The 19,217-nt window shown below is 39.5% G+C and overlaps 1 protein-coding gene across 1 annotated transcript in view; it reads left to right on the top strand.

The window, feature by feature from the left end:
* TSHZ3 (teashirt zinc finger homeobox 3) overlaps positions 1–18,473 on the top strand; it is a 66,517-nt gene extending 48,044 nt beyond the window's left edge. Inside the window, exon 2 of the mRNA XM_079315806.1 lies at positions 10,611–18,473. Within this exon, the coding sequence (XP_079171932.1) occupies positions 10,611–13,810 (3,200 nt within the window). The 3' untranslated portion in view covers positions 13,811–18,473. The remainder of the gene's footprint in view (positions 1–10,610) is intronic.
* The last annotated feature ends 744 nt before the right edge of the window (positions 18,474–19,217 follow it).

The following is a 19,217-nucleotide window of genomic DNA, read 5'->3' as shown; positions in this document are numbered from 1 at the left end:
TTCATCTTTATTGAAGCATCTCTTGTTTCTACAGCAGTTCTTTAATCTATCTCAATAGATTTCTAGTGTACAGCTCATATAGATTTGGTCAGTGACAAGGGTTAGAGTAGTCTTGTAGAACATTTACTTGTAGCTGTGAAAAGCCCACATTCATCAGAGGATTAGGTCGATCAGATTGTACCAGGATCAATGGAAGGACTGTGTGATCCCTCTTAGGCTGTAATGTGTTCACCTTCTTTGGAGAGAATTCACATACACACACATTTCTCTGTCTTAAAGCCATTTATCTCAGAATGTCAAATTGCAATAATTAACCATTATTGATCTTAAATTCAATTAACTTCATTAACACAGGTCATGATGAGGGTGCTGGTAAGGGAAAGGCTCTTGACAAGTGTCTTTTCTTATATGACATTGAATGTTCACAATCATGGCTATAAACTATTCATACTGTGCCACAGGAACATCTTTTAAAAATGACAGGAGTTTGGTTGGTGGCTCAGAAGCGACATTTTAATCCCCTCCCCCTCATCTCCTAGTTCTCAGGGTTTTCCAGCAAATTTTCTATTCAGGAATCAGTGAACCATTTGTTTCTAGCACATTATCTTAGCGTGGCATTATAGCAAACCCCACCTATTCAAATACCCTTCTGTTCAATAGGTACTGGTAGATAGAGACTCATTTACAGCAGTGTATATCAGTATAGCTGGCAAATGAGTGAAATGAATATTCAGTGCTTCTTTTTGCTCCACATACAAAACAAGCTGGGGCCATCTTGTAGAGGTAATCCTGAGAATCTCTGCTTGTTTCAAGTCCTGAGATTCATATTGCAGTCAATAGTTGTTTTTCTTAAATGAGGGCTGAATAGCAACTGTGAAAGGACACAAAGCTTTGTTGGCCCACACTGAGCTCCTTAACAGAGGAACTTCATTATAAGCACACGTTCACAATAGCTGAAATTGTGATTGAAATCATTTGGATTTCTACTATACCATTCATACAGATGTATTGAGTTTATTGTAAGGAGGCACTGCAGCCAAAATAGCTATTGAAACTACTGTAGAAAGGGCTTCAATGGGAGATGCAAGTTTGCAGCAAAATGAAGGATCAGGCTGAAGGCCTTTGGTACATTTTGAATGTCTTAAGTAATCATGATTATTTAAAATAAATCACCAAGTAGAATGATTCACTGTAATGTACTGAAGCATTTTAGGTGAAAACTTGATTTTTACAAATTCCGCAGTGAAGGTGGAAGCTCCAGACATGTGTGTTAATATTAGTACAGCTAAACACAAATGCAGCACCGAATTCTAGTTACTGTAAAACTTGTAAGATGTGGACAAATTAGGAGCAACCAAATATGTGGGAAGATTACAGACAGTAGGGCTAAACCATAATCACAAGACTGAGAAATGTGCATGAAGAGAAATGACAACATCAGTTTTGTTCAGAAACAGATTTCTGGAACAATTAAATGGTCATTTTGTCACTACATTTGCTATTTCCACTCCACTATACAAAGCATTTACTGAGAAGAGGCAGGGCAGAAGCAGAATGGTTTGATTACTGCATTTGAAGAAACTGAAGTTCCCTTACAACATCTGTTTGCTCAGTGAAGGATTATAATAATTACGAGCTATTAGAGCCATATTGAGAACTTCTATGCTCATGGCTGCTTATCCCAGAGTTGGCTGTGAATCTTGCATTAGTTTGTGGAATGCCCTGTGTGCTTTTCAGTGATTAAAAGATGCCACCCAAATGTCTGCTATCAAGCAGAGATTGTGTCATTCTGTATTTTGGTACCAATTCATACAGAGAATTTGGCTTTCTGTTGCCAGGATGTTGACAGTGACTTTTAACTAAAAAAGAAAGCAACCCCCAAAACAAACATTTTTTTTTTCTTTTGAATGTTCTGGTAAATATTTTTGTCCATTTGAGGAAATAGTAATTCTGTGCTTAGAAAAATTCGACAGAGTCCAAAGAACAATTAGGATCAAATGTAACATGAAGCTTTTTTCTCTGCTGCTGAGCCCCTATTTCAGTGACTCCCACTGTCATGTGTGCTTGCATGGAGTGGGGCTCTCCAGCAAGTCTGTAGTACTTCACACAAAGCAACTGCCTTGGAAACCAAGGAAAAGGCACTTTTGTCTAACTTAAGAGTGGATCACATTTATTCAGGTTGAGTAATTTATTCAGCAGATGTAGGTGGGGATATTTCCTGTTAGTAATGCGCTTGGACATTGAATTTGTGGCGTTTCTGTGAAATTTTTGAAACTCTAGGGCTGCTTGTGAGCTGATACTTCAGCAGTCTGTGCCTGGTTCCCCATCCCTGGTGGTGTTTCCCCTTCCTGGCTGGGTAGCTGGCCTTTAACTGCCCCATGGACAGAGAGGAGCTTCCTGCTCCTTGGAATGGTGTTCATCTGAAACTTTGGTGCACTTGGAGAAAGAGCAGCCTTTCCTGAGGAAGGTGGAGGGGTGGGGAGGGGAGGAAGAGGAGGGCACTACAGGAATGTTTGAAATGGGATCACAAGACCCTGGACTGAATCAAACCAAGGAGCAGTTGAGAATTCCCACTGGGTGCTCCCAGACTCTGTTGCTCATTTGCCTATTGGGTCTGTCCTAGTGGTGCTTGTGAAAGGCTGGTTATGTGGTGACAGAGAGGCCAAGAAGGTTTTTTTCCTCCTTTTTCAGCAGGATCAGGTAGAAATTCCAGGCATATTCCCATAGGAACTGTCCAAATCTCTACTCCATCAAAGGGGAAAGGAGATGGATTCCACAAAATACCATAGCCAGGAAGGTCCTTCTCTCATTCTACCAGTCCATAACCTTTCTCAGCCTTTCCACTGGATTTCTGTCAACCCTGCCTTGCTTCTGGTAACCAGCTATGGGCACACACACTGGGACATGAGCTGTGGTGCTTTAGGCAGTCAGTTGTGTTGAGTGTGTGTGACTTCAAATGTAGGTCAAACCCCATAATATCTGTTCTTCCTGGCCAGAGAGGCTCTGAACTCCTGTTCTTGGGAAGTTTCTCATAAGCAGGTCATTCAGTCCCAACTGTACAAGAATGGTACCTGAAGAAAGTCTCTGGAAATCAATATGGTTTTGTTCATCATATGTTTGAGTAACTTGGGTCTCAATTAAGGCTTTTTAATGCTTGGATCCCTTCTTGTCAAAAAGCTCTAATAGAAGGTGGTGAACTCTTCAAGTGAGCCAGATTTCAGACTCATCTTTATGCAACCCTACCCGTAGAAGAGCACACTGCATGTGATGGGATCAGGAGCTCCTCTCACATCAGAAAACAGCAGTGTTATGTTTCAAGGGTGGGTAATTTGAGCAGGTTTTAGAAAATCCCTGCTCAGCAGGTTGAATTCAGGGAGTTTGGGCCCCAGGGAGGAATCAAGGCAGGGTGCAGGTTTGGAGGAGGGAGGCACAATGTTCCATGTCCAGCACACGTCTGGCAGAGTGGGTGTCAAAGAGTCCTGCTGTGTGCTGGGGGCAGAGAGCTCTTCAGAGCACAGTTGTGACAACACTTCAGAAACCTGCCCTATTTTCCCCACTCTGAAAAGAAGTTTGCAAGTTCAGCATGCACTGGATCCCAGCAGCTTGGCTCAGAGGAGATCTGTAAGCACAGGCTGTGCTGAGCACATGCACCTGTGGGTATTTCACTGGGTGAAATAATTGTTTCAGCTGAAAACTGGCAATTATTTTGAATTATACACATATATTGTATTCACATAAACTCACTGTGAGAAAACATAGGAATAGAACAAATAGTTTGTCATTTTCCCATGTTTTGTGTATATAGCTGAATTATATATATAATATATGTAATATATGAATATTATATATGTAATATATGAATATTTATATATGTAATATATGAATATTTATATATATATATTAGCTTACAGGAGTGACAGGTTCCTTCACTTATTTTCTTGTCTAGCACCAGACAATTAACTTTTAACTTCTTTTCAGGTTTTCAGCTTTAACTGTGGATAAGGATGTTTCTTTAACAGGACTGATGTGAAAAATAAAGCACACATTGAAGCTATCGAACACCTTGGTTAAATGATTCTGTCCGATAGTACCAAGTTGTTTCTAAGCCATCATTTCATATTAGGGTGTGCTATTTTTTCAGGTGTATATTAGTGAAGGAGGTAATATATAAATGTGGGGTTTTTACTTGATCATTTGAGAAACATCTAAATAGTGTTGTGTTTCAGAAAAACAAATGCCTCCCTTATGAGAATTAGCAGTTTTTGAATGTTTTCTCTCTTTATTTGTGAGTGGCCTGTGTGACACATTTCTTGTGGCACCGTAAAGTCTAAAGTGAACAAGAGACCTGAGTCCTGTATACCTTCCTTTAAACTACACAAAGCCCAGCAGAGTTTGGAATGCAGTGACATGAGGAAAAGCTCCCTCATGTAAAATTGCTTTGTTCTGTGCTTAGGTGGCCCACACTGTAATGACATGTAAGCTAATTCCTTGTTATCATCTCTTCACTATGTGTCCTTGTCCATGTAATTCTCATCTCTTACCACTTACAGTTGATTTGGCCTCTCTGAAGTCTCTCCAAATGTAATACCAGTCCAGGATGCTGAATCAGAGCAGCTGGCTTGCTTTCTTTGGCCTGTTTCTGAGCTCTCTGTGGCAGACAGCTGCAGTATTTTCATGAAGGAGCAAACAAAGTAGACTTCAAAGTTTTTAGTGCCTAATGATAGCCACCCATTAGATTGGCATCCTGTGTCACATCCGTCCACACCGCTTCCTAGTGACTTAAACCTACACTCTCAACGGCATGAAAAGGCTGCAGATTTATCAACATACAAAAAAAATCCCGCTAAACAAGCATTAATCATGCACATCACATCAAATTAACATGTTCAACATTAATATTCTTGACCTTGCCAGTGGGCAGAACAATCCGTCTTGCAGTGGGCTCGCGCTCCGGTGCGAGGTACGGGGACTCGAGCCGACGTGCGAGAGAAGTGCTGACCCCTTCACTTGGAAATAACATTTCTCTCCCATAATAGACAGTCTTGCCTCTATGAAACAGAGCCTTTGACCTTTCTAACAGGAATAATGTCCCTGTCAAGGTGCTGGGTAATCAGTATTGCCATGCCCGTTTAGAGAGTGTTGTCATTTGCCACTCTTGTAAGCAGGGCAGTCACTCCTGCCTCCCATCCTGACTGCCTAATGAGGAGCCTGCCAGCATCTCTGCCAAGGAGGGAAGTCTCAAATACAATTTCACTTACATGGGAATTATCAGTTAGTCTCAGTGTAGAAATAGCTCATGTTGTGGGTGAAATGTTTCCCTTTCTTGCTGTGAGTGGAAGGCCTGTGGAGTGGGAGTTTTCTAGCAGACTAATATAACTCTTTTCGGTGCCTTCATTTGCATTAGGTCTTTGATTGACTCCATCCACCAAGCTGGTTTGCTCTTGCCTCTGCTGATTAATTTTGTGAATAAGGTTCGTTGGCACAGTCAGATCATCTCCATGCTGCTGTTCCTCTCCTGGCATTCTCTGCACTGGTGTTGGGACAGAGCCACCCCTTAACCCAAATGGTCCCACCAAACTCTGAGGTTTTTTCCAAGATTACTTACACATTTAAAAAATATTCTGTTAATTTCTCAGGTGGCTGGTGTCTGATTTAAAACAGAATGTGACAAGTGTTTAGGACAAGGCTGTGAACTGCCAGCAGTAGGGGCAGTGACAGGAGCCACCTCTTGTGCAGTGCCATGGAATGGGGAGTGAGGGTCAGGCTGCAGAGGGATTGTCTCTGGCAGAGACCTACTCACTGCTCCCTTTATGACCTAATATGATCTTTTCCCCCTGTTTCTTTTTTACTGGGAATATAATATTGATCCTGTAAGCATTAGGAGCATTTCTGCTCCTGATCCCATTCTGCCATTATTTTTTTCAAGCGTGAAATATAGATGGGCTCAGCTTCTTAAGGATTGAGAAGTTTCTTTTCTCAATGAACTCAAAATTAAATGGTTTTAAAGATGACCCTTAGTATTATTTGATGATTTTGAATGATGATTTTGAATGATGCATAACAAAGATAATTATTTCTTTAAAATAAAAAGCCATTTGGCTTTTCCAAGGAACTGAGTGACTTTTTGATAGACTTTTGTAGCTGAGCATTTTTCATGTGAGAAGAATATTGGAATGTTTTGTTCCTTTTCAAGCAAACAGCATATATGCTAGTTTAAATATACCCCCAGTGAGCTAATTAAAACAAAAGAAAAAAAATTGGCAAGAAAAAACATAATTAAAACAAGAAATTTCAAAAGTATTGAAATGAAATATTTGGATACATCCAAGCCAAAATATATGGTCTCAGCTGCAATTTTCAGGAAATGAGAGAAATTATGCATATAATTTGGTTTCTGAAGAACAGTTAAATGCAGTAAAACAGTAAAAAGTGCTGTGGAGCTGTATTTCCAAAGAACCTCGAGGAGGTAGGTGTGTGTCCAGCCATTCCCTGGGGGTGTTGCCATGGAGGGGTGAGAGCCATGCAGGTTTTGCTGCAGGGCAGCCCTGGCAGTCGGTGCAGGTGGCAGCTGTGGTGCTGTGAGCCCAGGACAGCAGCAGGCACAGCTGCTGTGGCTCCACAGGGCTGCTCTGCCTCTGCAGACACTGTGGGCTGCTGCTGCCCCTCTCGTGCAGCACATCCCTGTGCACAGCCAGGTATGTGAGTTTATTACTGTCTATGCAATATGGAGATAATTTTGGACAGTGATGGATCACAATTTATTTCCACTGGCAAAGAAATGATCCATAGCTCAGTTGTGATGGTAATTCCCTCTTGTGTGGAAATGAATTGCATTATACCACAGCTTACTGTTATATATTGATATCAAATGTGTTAATTTCATTGTTACCTAGCACTTTAGTTAATAATTAGAACAAATATTAATGAAGGAACTGTCTCTTCTCAACCTCTCTCTGGCTGTACCTGCAAGATGTTTCTGAACCCCATTGCTGTCCTTTTCTCTGGAAACTTGATGGCCACACCAGGAAACAGCTTTCCACCTTTTAGTCAAATTCTGTGTCACAGTGACACCTTTGCAGGCAATTTCCTGTAGGTTATGGTGCCCTGTGAAATGTAAACTAAACACTTTTTTGAGAACTATGATTTTTTCTTTTGTCCTTTTTGTCTAGAAAAACAAAACCCAGAACTGCCTAATTTCTTCCGTTTCCACTTTTATTAACTTCTGCCACTAGAGTTGCCTTTAAAGTTGTTTCTTTTCCCCTCAGACTTTGCTGTTCAGGCATTGAAGAACAGTTTTACAGATGCCCTGCTGTTCAAACATTTATTCTGCACTTGAAAAAATCAAACTACGAGTATTTTTTGGCCTTTTTTCTTTCTTTCTTTTTTTACATAATAGGGTAATGGCTAAGTAAGGATGAGCTGGTGACAGTGCTTCTTATAAACAGTCTGTCCTCCAGGCAGTGAATCGCAGTGGAAAACCTTTTTACCATCCTCTCCTGATTTTATTCTCTCCTTTCACAATCTCTTTGCTTTTCCTGTAGGTACTTCACCAAACAAGAAATTTCTTTGCTATGGGCCTCCTTGTCCATATTTATGGAGGCTGTTAACCTTCTTCTGTTCTCACACAGACCATTTCTTGTCCCTGAGCAGGGTGTGGTGAGCAGGGACACCTTCCTCTAGACCAGGTTTCATCCTTTCTCTCCTGTGCAGGGGAAGGAGCAGAAGGAGCCATTGGAGCTGTCATTTTTTCAAAGTTGCAGATTTCTGGGTTAAATTCCACACTGTCGTTTGTGCCTCATTTCCTGCATTTCTGGATCAAAGACTGATGTCACAAGTTGGCTTCACAACTTGAGCTTAGGAAGGAGAACAGCTATAGAGGAGGCAGCTCCTGGTTAACACGCAAATATGCTTGATAGTTGGTGAAAAGGGCAAAGAAAGCATGAAAGGTAAATAGATTTACATTTAAATGAGCTGCATGCTGGAGGTTTTCCCTAATGTAAAAGTCACTCTCTAAAAAAGCTGTGAATGTGACAAGTCTTTCAGTTCAAACAAAATTCATAAGACTTCAGCAGTAAGAGAAATAAAAATGTAAAGAATAACACACTAATTAGGGAGTTGGTTCTGTGCCCTCTGTTTGTGTTGGTGGGCAGGGATGGAGCCCTTGGATCTGGACTGTGATGTGGTGGTGGGAATGGGTGGCACACACTCAGCAGCCAGAAAAACCTGAAGCCAGGCACACTCAGAGAGCCTTGCTGTGGCACCCCAGCCTGCAGGGATCAATGAGGTCTCTTTAAGGCAGGTAGTGTGGTGATAACTTTGGGTGTTCTTTACTTTGTGGAAAGGAAATTATTATGCAGTTTCAAAACAGAGGCAAAGAAACAGGAGTTGTAAAAGAAAATCTGTTTCCACAAGGTGGAATAGGAAAAGGATATATTTGCTTCTAAATCAGAGGTTTCATGCCATGATTCCTTCCTTCCATCCTTCCTTATACAGTAGGATTTGGTGTGCTTAAGAGAGAGGCAGATAACAGTCAGATGTCTGCACATTATCAGTAGTTATCCTAAATTTTTCAGCTTTAGAGAGTAATTTGAACTGCTTTTGTCTCCCTTGCTAAAGTTCTTAAAATCCACTTTTTCAATTCTATGTATTGGTTTTGTTGCAAGTATTTGCTGACAGATGCTGAATCTTACTTCAACTTGCTGCTATGTCTTTGATATACATAAAATAATAATACTTTTTCTCAAAATATTTTGAAAAAGCATGAAATAGACCAAAACAGCACAGCTCTATTTCATTAGAATGGTATACTTGTTTCCAAAGTCTGATCTTTGTACCAGCACCTTTGAAGCATCTTATGATAAAAGTATTTTAACATAATTCTTTCAAACTCTATGTTCCCAAATTTTAAAAACAGGACCCTTGCTGCTTGAATTTTCTGCATTGGAATTATTTGAACTGAAGTATTTAATCATTATTATGTGTTGCTGTTATGTGATATGTTTGTGCTTCCAAAGGTTTAACTTGTGTTCTGAGGACCAGATTATAACTTTACATGCTTGGAGGAAGATTTACTACCATTCATCCATGTGAAAGAACAGTAGTGAATATTTTGTATTACCTAACTGAACGAAGAAATACTCCATGTGAAACTAAAAGCCTGATTTCATTGTCACTTTAACAGTTGTTTTGTCTCTTGTGGTTTTCTGATAACATTTAAACATATTTTCCCTGAAAGAAGTTTGCAAGGTTTAATACCATGTGTGTGATACCTACTGTAGTGTTCTACATTTTTCAGTCTGTTGGTTAAAGTAGAGCTTTTAGGGGTGTAAACTGCTATCTTCTCTGCACTATTGCCTGAAGGAACAAGCTTTAGGTTGTTCAAGATACAAGTACCCTACATATTCCAGATGTGTTGCAGAGAAGGTCAAATGTCAGGTGTCTTTAACCACTGAATATACTGAAAATGTGTTTTTTCAGTTTATAAATATCCCTATGAGAGATTTTAAATTCCACTGAAGAGATTAATATTCTATTTTTGCTTTCCTGCAAATTAATGCATTATATAGAAATACATAATTTTGATTAGTTAATGATTCATTTTTTTAATGTTCCCAAAATTTTCTTGACTGAAGGAAAAACTTAGGTAGACCTAGTATATGTAAAACAGAAGCACAGAAGCACCATGGAAAAAATTGTTTACTGTCAGTTGCCAACTGTCCTATTCAAGAAGAGTATCTTAGATTTACATCACCAGTTGCTTTACTTGAGGGGAAAAAAAGACAGGATCCCTGTTGGGTGTCCGTGTAGCTTATGCTGAGTAAATATTGACAAAGTAGTCTAAAGTGCAAACACTTTGACATTTGTAAGGTCCACTGGAAGGTCTTGTATATATTTATACAGCAAGAATGAGTGCAGCATACCAATTTCATTGAACAAGCTCCTGACATAATTCTGCATGGGCTTTCTTGTTGAGGAAGTTGAGTATAAATGGGAATGGGATATCTGTTGCACCCATAAAGAACATTCTCAAATTGCTTTGAATGAGTTGTTTCCAAAGGTTACATCACTTGCATTTAACCATCTCTTCTAAAATGTGACATGGTTAATGATGATAACTTTAAAAAAATGTAATTTTTAAAATATATTTTAACTGGCAATTTTTTTACTTTGTAGAAATTCTTGATGTTTGTTGTGCACTATATTTATTAAAGATTGAGTCTCAAAACTGTAATGAGCAAAAAAATGCTTGCTTAATTTAAATTGTGAATCTGTCTGTTAAGAAATGCATTAGGGGTAGGAGAAGCATAAGACATATTAATTGACAGACAGGAACTGCTGTCTCTGAGGTTGATACAAGTAATTTATTACTTTAGAAATGAATGCCACCTCCAGAATGTGCTTCATTAATTTCAAATTTAGTTTTAATTTCAAGCTGTTGCCCCTTGAGAAGAATAAGGTGGCAAATTATGTTTGAAGAGCAGATTTTTTTTTCTTGCTCTGAAGAAACACTAAATTTTAACTGTTTAATTTTACAAATAAGTACACTTCTTTGGCTAAAGCAAAAGTATGATGAGCAGAAACTAACTTGTGTTTTCTTCTCTTCATAATAGCCTATGTTTCAGACGAACTAAAAGCAGCAGCGCTGGTGGAAGAAGATGTGGAACCTGATGAAAATGCAGTTGATGGGGAGCCTTCAGCAAAGTATGCATGTCCTGAAAAAGACTTCAGTAAGAACTGCCAAAGCTACCAAAACTCTCCAGCAGCCGAGTTCTCTAGCCATGAAATGGACAGCGAGTCCCACATCAGTGAGACAAGTGACCGCATGGCAGACTTTGAGAGCAGCTCCATTAAAAATGAGGAAGAGAGCAAGGAGGTTTCCATTCCACTGGAAGACTCTACGGTGTCTGACAGTTTAGAACAAATGAAGGCCGTGTATAACAACTTCCTCTCCAATTCCTACTGGTCCAATCTCAATTTGAACCTTCACCAGCCAATTTCAGAAAAAAACAACGGTAGCAGCAGCAGTAGCAGCAGCAGCAGCAGCAGTTGTGGAAGTGGCAGCTTTGACTGGCACCAGACTGCGATGGCCAAAACACTGCAGCAAGTTTCTCAGAGCAGAATTCTGCCTGAACCGAGCCTTTTTAGCACAGTCCAGCTGTACAGACAGAGCAGTAAGCTCTATGGCTCTATATTCACTGGAGCCAGTAAATTCCGCTGTAAAGACTGCAGTGCTGCCTACGATACTTTAGTAGAGTTAACAGTGCACATGAATGAAACGGGACATTATCGAGATGACAACCATGAAACAGATAACAATAACCCCAAAAGATGGTCCAAACCTCGCAAACGTTCTTTGCTTGAAATGGAGGGGAAAGAAGATGCCCAGAAAGTGCTAAAGTGTATGTACTGTGGTCATTCATTTGAATCTCTTCAGGATTTGAGTGTTCATATGATCAAAACAAAACACTACCAAAAAGTGCCTCTGAAGGAACCTGTTACCCCTGTAGCAGCAAAAATTATCCCAGCTACTAGAAAGAAAGCATCACTGGAGCTTGAACTTCCAAGTTCTCCAGATTCCACAGCTGGGACACCAAAAGCCACAATCTCAGATAGCAATGATGCACTTCAAAAGAATTCCAACCCCTACATCACACCAAATAACCGCTACGGTCACCAGAACGGTGCCAGCTACGCCTGGCACTTTGAGGCAAGGAAATCTCAGATTCTGAAGTGCATGGAGTGTGGAAGTTCACATGACACCCTGCAGGAGCTCACGGCTCACATGATGGTGACGGGACATTTTATCAAAGTCACTAACTCTGCCATGAAAAAAGGGAAACCAATTATAGAAGCCCCAGCCACACCGACCATAACGTCCTTAGTAGATGAGAAGGTCCAGTCTGTGCCACTAGCTGCCACCACCTTTACATCTCCTTCCAACACACCTTCTAGTGTTTCCCCTAAATTAAATGCTGAGATTAAAAAAGAAGTAGATAAGGAAAGAATCATTGCTGATGACAAAATGAAAGACAAAGAGAAGTCAAGTGAAGATGAGGAGAAGTATGATATCTCCTCAAAATATCATTACTTGACTGAAAATGACCTAGAAGAAAGCCCTAAGGGGGGATTAGATATACTGAAGTCTTTAGAAAACACGGTTACATCAGCTATAAACAAAGCCCAGAATGGCACACCGAGCTGGGGTGGCTACCCCAGCATACATGCTGCGTACCAGCTGCCTAATATGATGAAGTTGTCCTTGGGCTCATCTGGGAAGAGTACACCCTTAAAACCTATGTTTGGAAACAACGAGCTAGTATCACCAACTAAGAACCAGCCCTTAGTGTCTCCACCCAGCAGTCAGACCTCACCCGTGCCAAAAACAAACTTTCATGCCATGGAAGAGTTGGTGAAGAAGGTCACTGAGAAGGTGGCTAAAGTGGAGGAGAAAATGAAAGAGCCTGAAGGAAAGCTCTCCCCACTGAAGCGTGCGACGCCTTCGCCGTGCAGCAGTGAAGTCAGTGAACCCCTTAAGATGGAGCCCCCCAGTGATGGTGGCTTTAAAAGCCAGCAGAACAGCCCAGTTCCTCAGAGAGATGGTTGCAAAGATAGCCCAACAGTAGAACCTGTGGAAAATGGGAAAGAGCCTGTGAAATCCATTGTAGGTTCTTTAAGTAGCAGCACAGCCATCATCACTGACCACCCTCCCGAACAGCCATTTGTAAATCCATTAAGTGCACTGCAATCCGTCATGAATATTCACCTTGGCAAGGCAGCAAAGCCATCTTTGCCCGCTCTGGATCCAATGAGCATGCTTTTTAAAATGAGCAACAGTTTGGCAGAAAAGGCTGCAGTGGCCACCCCACCTCTGCAGTCCAAAAAATCAGACCACTTAGACCGTTATTTTTATCATGTCAACAATGACCAACCCATAGATTTGACGAAAGGCAAGAGTGACAAAAGCTGCTCTTTGGGTTCAGCGCTTTTGTCATCCACATCGACATCTTCTGCATCTTCTTCATCTACAGTGACAACAGCAAAGACATCTGCAGTCGTGTCATTCATGTCAAACTCGCCGCTACGCGAGAATGCCTTGTCAGATATATCTGATATGCTGAAGAACCTGACAGAAAGTCACACATCAAAATCTTCCACACCTTCCAGCATATCTGAGAAATCTGACATTGATGGTACCACAATAGAGGAACCAGAAGAGAGTACACCAGCTCAGAAAAGGAAGGGACGTCAGTCTAACTGGAACCCTCAGCACTTGCTCATCTTGCAGGCCCAGTTTGCAGCCAGCTTACGGCAGACTTCTGAGGGGAAATACATCATGTCAGACTTGAGCCCTCAAGAAAGAATGCACATTTCCAGGTTTACGGGACTCTCAATGACCACAATTAGCCACTGGCTGGCCAATGTGAAATACCAGCTCCGAAGGACGGGGGGAACTAAGTTCCTTAAAAATTTGGACACTGGGCACCCAGTGTTCTTTTGTAATGACTGTGCTTCACAGATCAGAACTCCTTCAACTTATATCAGTCATCTTGAATCGCATCTGGGTTTCAGGTTAAGAGACTTGTCCAAACTGTCCAGTGAACAGATTAACAATCAGATAGCACAAGCAAAGTCACCGTCTGAAAAACTGGTGACGTCTTCTCCAGAGGAAGATATCGGAACTTCTTATCAGTGCAAACTTTGTAACAGGACTTTTGCAAGCAAGCATGCTGTTAAACTTCATCTTAGTAAAACACATGGGAAGTCACCAGAGGATCATCTTCTGTATGTTTCAGAGTTAGAGAAGCAGTAGCATTTGCTTTTGATTAAAATAACTGTAATTTGCTTTGAGGAAAACTGTCAAAGACGCCTTAAAGCTACTGTTTAGTTCTTGGCACATGTTCTTATTTTAACTCCAGAGTCGCTCTGGGCTGAACTGTTTTGTATAACTGTACAGTGTTTAAATAGAGGTGCATAATCAGCTGTTGTTACTGGTAAAATATGAAGGTTAAAATGCAGTGGTAAGTGTTTGGAACTTTGTGTAAATTGGATTTAGTTGCTGTGCATCCCTCTGATGCATCAAGCTGCATGCATTAACAGACAGTTTAATTAAGCATTTATAACTAATTCTGGTGCACTTTTTCATGTGACCTAAGTGTGCTGGTATTTCTCACCCTATAATCTTTAGCCCTCTGAGTACTTTGAAGCACTTTTGCATTAATTTGGTAAGAAAATGTAAGGATATGCTTTTTTTTTAGACCCTTACTAGCTTAGTTCTGATTACTAATATGAACCTCCATTTATGCAGAGGTGTCTCACACCTTGAAATTTAAAAATATAATTTTCACATTGAAACATAGATGTATATATTGTATAGATTTCAAAATCTCTTATGGAAAATGTGATTGTGGTTAATGCCATTTTCTTTTTTTTTTCAGCATTTTTAGCAGCAGCGGGGTTTGTACCTGATAAGTCCCAGGTATAAACTGTACCTATATATAGTGTATATTTCATTTTTTTTTAGACCTAACAGTTTTTCCTTTAACAATCAAACATTGTAAATTATGTGATAAAAGATACCACAGATAGCATTTATAAAGTATTCAGAAACATTATTCTAAAAGCAAAGTATGTTTTGCTTTGTTTTGCTATACAGTACATCTATATTAAGAGAGGTTCATGTTTAAATTATACATATTTATTAGTGTTGCTATCATTTGTTTGGTCTTTTTATTTTTGTTTTTTGTTTTTTGTTTCTTTTTTTTTTTTTTAATTGTCTGAAGAAACAGAAGCCACGGACTGCATTCCTGGCCTGCATTCTAACTGTTTTGCACAACATGACTTTTAAAGGTATTTATTAGTAAAAAAAAATAAAAAAAAAAAAAAAAAGAGAAAATTCAAAATGAACTCAGTGCTCAAAGGGTTAAATCTATTTGAAAAACTTGTACTGTATTTCCTAAACATTGATAAAGCCTTTAAAATGTTTGTACTGTAATACTTTGCTTAAAAAGTTATGAGGCATTCTGTGATATAACCTCTTTTACTTATTTATAAGCGCTCTTGGTTGTTATTTCCTATTGTAGAATGCCTTTTTATTTCAATTGGTAACTTTCTGTTTTGTTCTGCCTAATTATTCTCCCAAGATTCCATACTGCAGCTTTATCTTTAGGCATATGAAAGGTAACCCGTGGTTACCAGCACACTAAGTGATTCTGTTCGTCTCCATTTTTGGCAGTTAATTTGCAGAAGTAACTGACAGCTGACACCATATGAGAATCTATGTATAAAATATTGGCATGTAAACAGCACAGACACTGTAATGCACTCTGTGCCCTGTTTTGTTGTTGACAATGAAGCACCATTATATGACTCTTCATATAACCTTTTTTTCTACAGCAGCATTAAAATTGTCTTTTTGCTATAATTTTGTGTTGCGTTCACAATTATGTCTGAAATGTGCTACGACTAACGAGCACATTAAAATTAAATTGTATGCTATCTGTTTATGACTGAAGCTTGAGTAGGTTTCTTCATCTGCCAGGTGCTGGCAGTCAAAAGCTGCACATAAATCACTGGAGTTTTAGTGAACTTTAGCATTTAAAGAGCAGGGTAGCACTTATTCAAAGGCTGCATTAACAGAGTTTTTTCCCCCCAGAAGAGATAAATGAGTGTTATAAGTCCCTTTTAAGCGTCAGGTAAGGCTGGCTGTGGAGAGGGGGGTTAGCAGCAGTGCATGGCAAAGCAAATAGGTGTTTTGCTGTGAGTTCAGACCCAGGCAGGCAGCACTGCTCACCCTCCTTCCTCCTGAATGCATTGAGCAGAGCCTGCACCCGAGGGTGTTCCACAGCTCAGAGAATCCCCTTCCACCTGCCCAGCATTTCCAGATGACAGGAGAAGGAACCTGAGACCGCTGACTTCAACTCTGGTTTTGAAGTGAGTCCTCTCCTGGCCCTACCTGCTGCCAGACAGCATTCCCAGCAGGTAGAGAGGGGGAGAGGAGGTGAATGAGCACAAAAACAAACAATCTGGAGCATTTATATAATAATGGCAGACTTTTACTGGTGTTGACAGGTCATCCCATCAAAGCCTTTGCATCTCCAAACACTCACATTACAGTCATGTAAGTGATGTCTTTTGCCAGTCAGGTGAATTCTGGGTCCAGAGATGGTTACATGGGAACCAAACCCACCATTACAGAGCTCCAGCATCCTGAGTGAGAACTACCATCCCAGTGTCAAATGTGCAGTTTCCTTTCTTTTTTAAAAAAAATCCACCATCTTCCAGTAAGCACGTAATTTAATCTTAGGTTCTCTTTGCCTTTCTGTCCTTCTTTCCATTCTTCCATCTTTCTCTGTACAGTTAAAGACCAGGACTATGTCTCAAAAATGTGTTGGAGTGTTCTGTTCATTCAATGGCAAATGTTGCTAGGTGGACCAAGTGAGTGGGATCAGGGCTTTGGGTTTTTTCCTCCTCTTTTGTCTCACTTTTGTGTCTGATTATAAGGTCATTTGTGTGTCAGTGTTTATGGCCTCAGCTCAAATTCCAGCAATAAAATCACAGCAGTTTTACTGTACCATCCCAGGAGTCCCTCACTCAGTGAGGAAAGGGAACCTGGCTGGCTGAAGTCTTCCCTGGAGCCTCCCAGGTGCCTGTCCACATTTTTACAAATACATGATCTCAGTCTAAACCCAGCCAAACTTTTTACCTCTACAGCAGAGAATTCCTCTTTTGAAAATTATAACAGCTTAAATATAGTATTTGGTTGCAAACCAGAAATTCACACATAAGGAGACTGGCAGATTATTGCATATATTGTCAATCAATGTATTTTTAAGATGCACCATTGACTTATAATAGTAATGCTCAGAGCTCTGTATGCAATACTGTTATCTGGGACACGGGAGGGAGTAAAAGCAAGAGACTGCAGAGTCTGCAGGGTTCTTTCCACTTACTCTTAAAACACAGGCAGGGGATCTGATGATCTGATGAAACCTCCCTGATTTGGTAAAAATCAGTTCCTGGGCCTGACTTACCTGGGTCTGAAAGTGCAGTGAGATGCACCAGGTACAAATTCAGGGAGTGTCCACATCTGGCAGTGCATGCCTAGAAAGGACTTTTTAAATGTGCTTCTTATAATGTGCTTGAAACTTTGCAAATTAATGGTTAGTCAGGATCTGAATATCCCAAATTTATTAAAATAAAGTTCAGCTTGCATTTCAGAACCTCCAGCACTGGCATACCAATGTGATTTCACATTATAAAGAATTTAGAGAATCAATGAACTAGAATAATGTTCTTTTCATCCATACACTGGTATGTATATTGGCATGGTAACTATTAGTGCTAACCAAATCACCAACCTAGCTGTGTCGAGATAATTTTTTTCCTATTAGACAAACACGAAAGTATAAATGTAGGATTTTAAAATAAGCATCTGACTTCCGAGTTTTGCTTTGCATTTGATATTTTATTTAGAAATATGCAGATCAAGTGCAAGAGAAAACAAAATGCCTCAGGAAAGAGGTTAAAAATGAAATTGTGATGGGTGAGAAGAGCTTTAAATCACAGGTGTATAAAGGTGACCCTGGTCTAACCCCACCCAAGTAGTGGCTTGTTGCAGCATACTGTATATCTTCCAGCCATCACATTTACGCAGTATCTTAAAATAACATTTGTGATAAATGTGCAATTTAACTAATTTATGGTGCTATGATGTGCTCAGGGCTACATGCAAGATGAAAATCTTAAATGGAGCTTGAACAGCTCACTTCACAACAAGAAATCAATATGCCAGATCTTAGAGAGCTGTTCACTGGAGTCAACATTTAGCAAAAAAAAAAAAAAAAAAAAAAAAAAAAAAAAAATTCAGGGAATGTATCTTTAAGTTTTACTGAGTCGGAAATCTAAAATTAACTAAAATATGACTTTTAGGCTAGAGTAAGGAACTTTTTCTGAAACCAAAATCTTTCTAGAATCTTCATTATATTTTATTTTTGTATTAAAATTGAGAGTATATTATTTTAATTATGTGTGTGTTTTTGTGGTAATCACTATGTGCAATTTTTTATCCAAACCAAGGCAGATTAGTGTTATCAATATGGGAATTATCTGTTGTATTTAAATATGGCTGTGCACTTTGCTATATAAAACTAAACATGATATGACTCTGCATGTTATGACAGCAAAAAAAAATCTGGCTATACTTTGAGATTTAAAAAAATACTGGCATGTATTGAATGGAAGAACCTTTTTTAATTTTGCAAGTTCTTATTTCAGCTGCAACAGGAAAAAAAAAAGGAACAGTGGTGCAAGTGGAACAGAGACGACTGGTAATAAAGCTAAATTTAATTAATAAATTTTGTATTTTAAAGTACGCCTCCAGAGAGCCTTATATATTTCCTAGAAAAATATCAAATTATAATGATCACTGCTGCCTGCTTTGTTTGGGTAACTTTTTGTTACAAGAATATGCTGGAGCTTTGCTAGGTGGTCTGTTACCCACACTGCTCCACAGAGCTGAAACACAGGGAATGGTCATAAAACTAGACTTTATCAAGGAAAAGAGAAAAAAAAAAAGAAAATTTCAAGATTACCAACTTTTTAAAAGGCACTGGATTGTCCTGTTAGCCAAGGATGAAATAGCACTTAATACTTGATTGGATAGTTGCTGTTTTAGCATGGAAATACAAATATGTAACTCCCTTGAGTATCCCTAGTAAGTACATACAAACTCCAGGAAAAAAACTCCAGTAAATTCTCTTCTCCTGGGACTCTGTGCCAAGATGTGCCTTGCAGCCCTTGCTTGACCTGCTGTAGGTAAATGAGAGATGGAGAAGTAATTATGGAACTGCCATCTCAGAACATGAAAGTGGCTCTGTTGGTCGGGGTGTGGTAACAGTGAATTTTGTTGAGTTTTCAGTCATTATCCTGTAATAATGAAAGCCTTGTATATGTTTAAGACTATAATATTACAGCCCTCATTGAAGAGTATTTGCATAAGAAGTCAATCTTTTACCAGTGAAGGAAGAAGGAATCAGGGTCGTTTACAGAAGCAAGTGGAATTATGTATTAACTCATCATTATACATGTCTGAAAGCACTGGGATAATTGGTGAGGTTACAATCTGTTTTCAGGCCTTGGTTTGGGGCAATAATTTTAACTAAATGTTCAGCATGAAAAAGATGACTAAGATTTACTAACACGTAGCTCGTGCTGTGTTC

This window comes from Erithacus rubecula (assembly GCF_903797595.1).
Source record: "Erithacus rubecula genome assembly, chromosome: 12".
Classification (NCBI taxonomy): domain Eukaryota; kingdom Metazoa; phylum Chordata; class Aves; order Passeriformes; family Muscicapidae; genus Erithacus; species Erithacus rubecula.
Note: the sequence above shows the minus strand (reverse complement) of the source record. Positions and strands in the feature narration are given on the sequence as shown.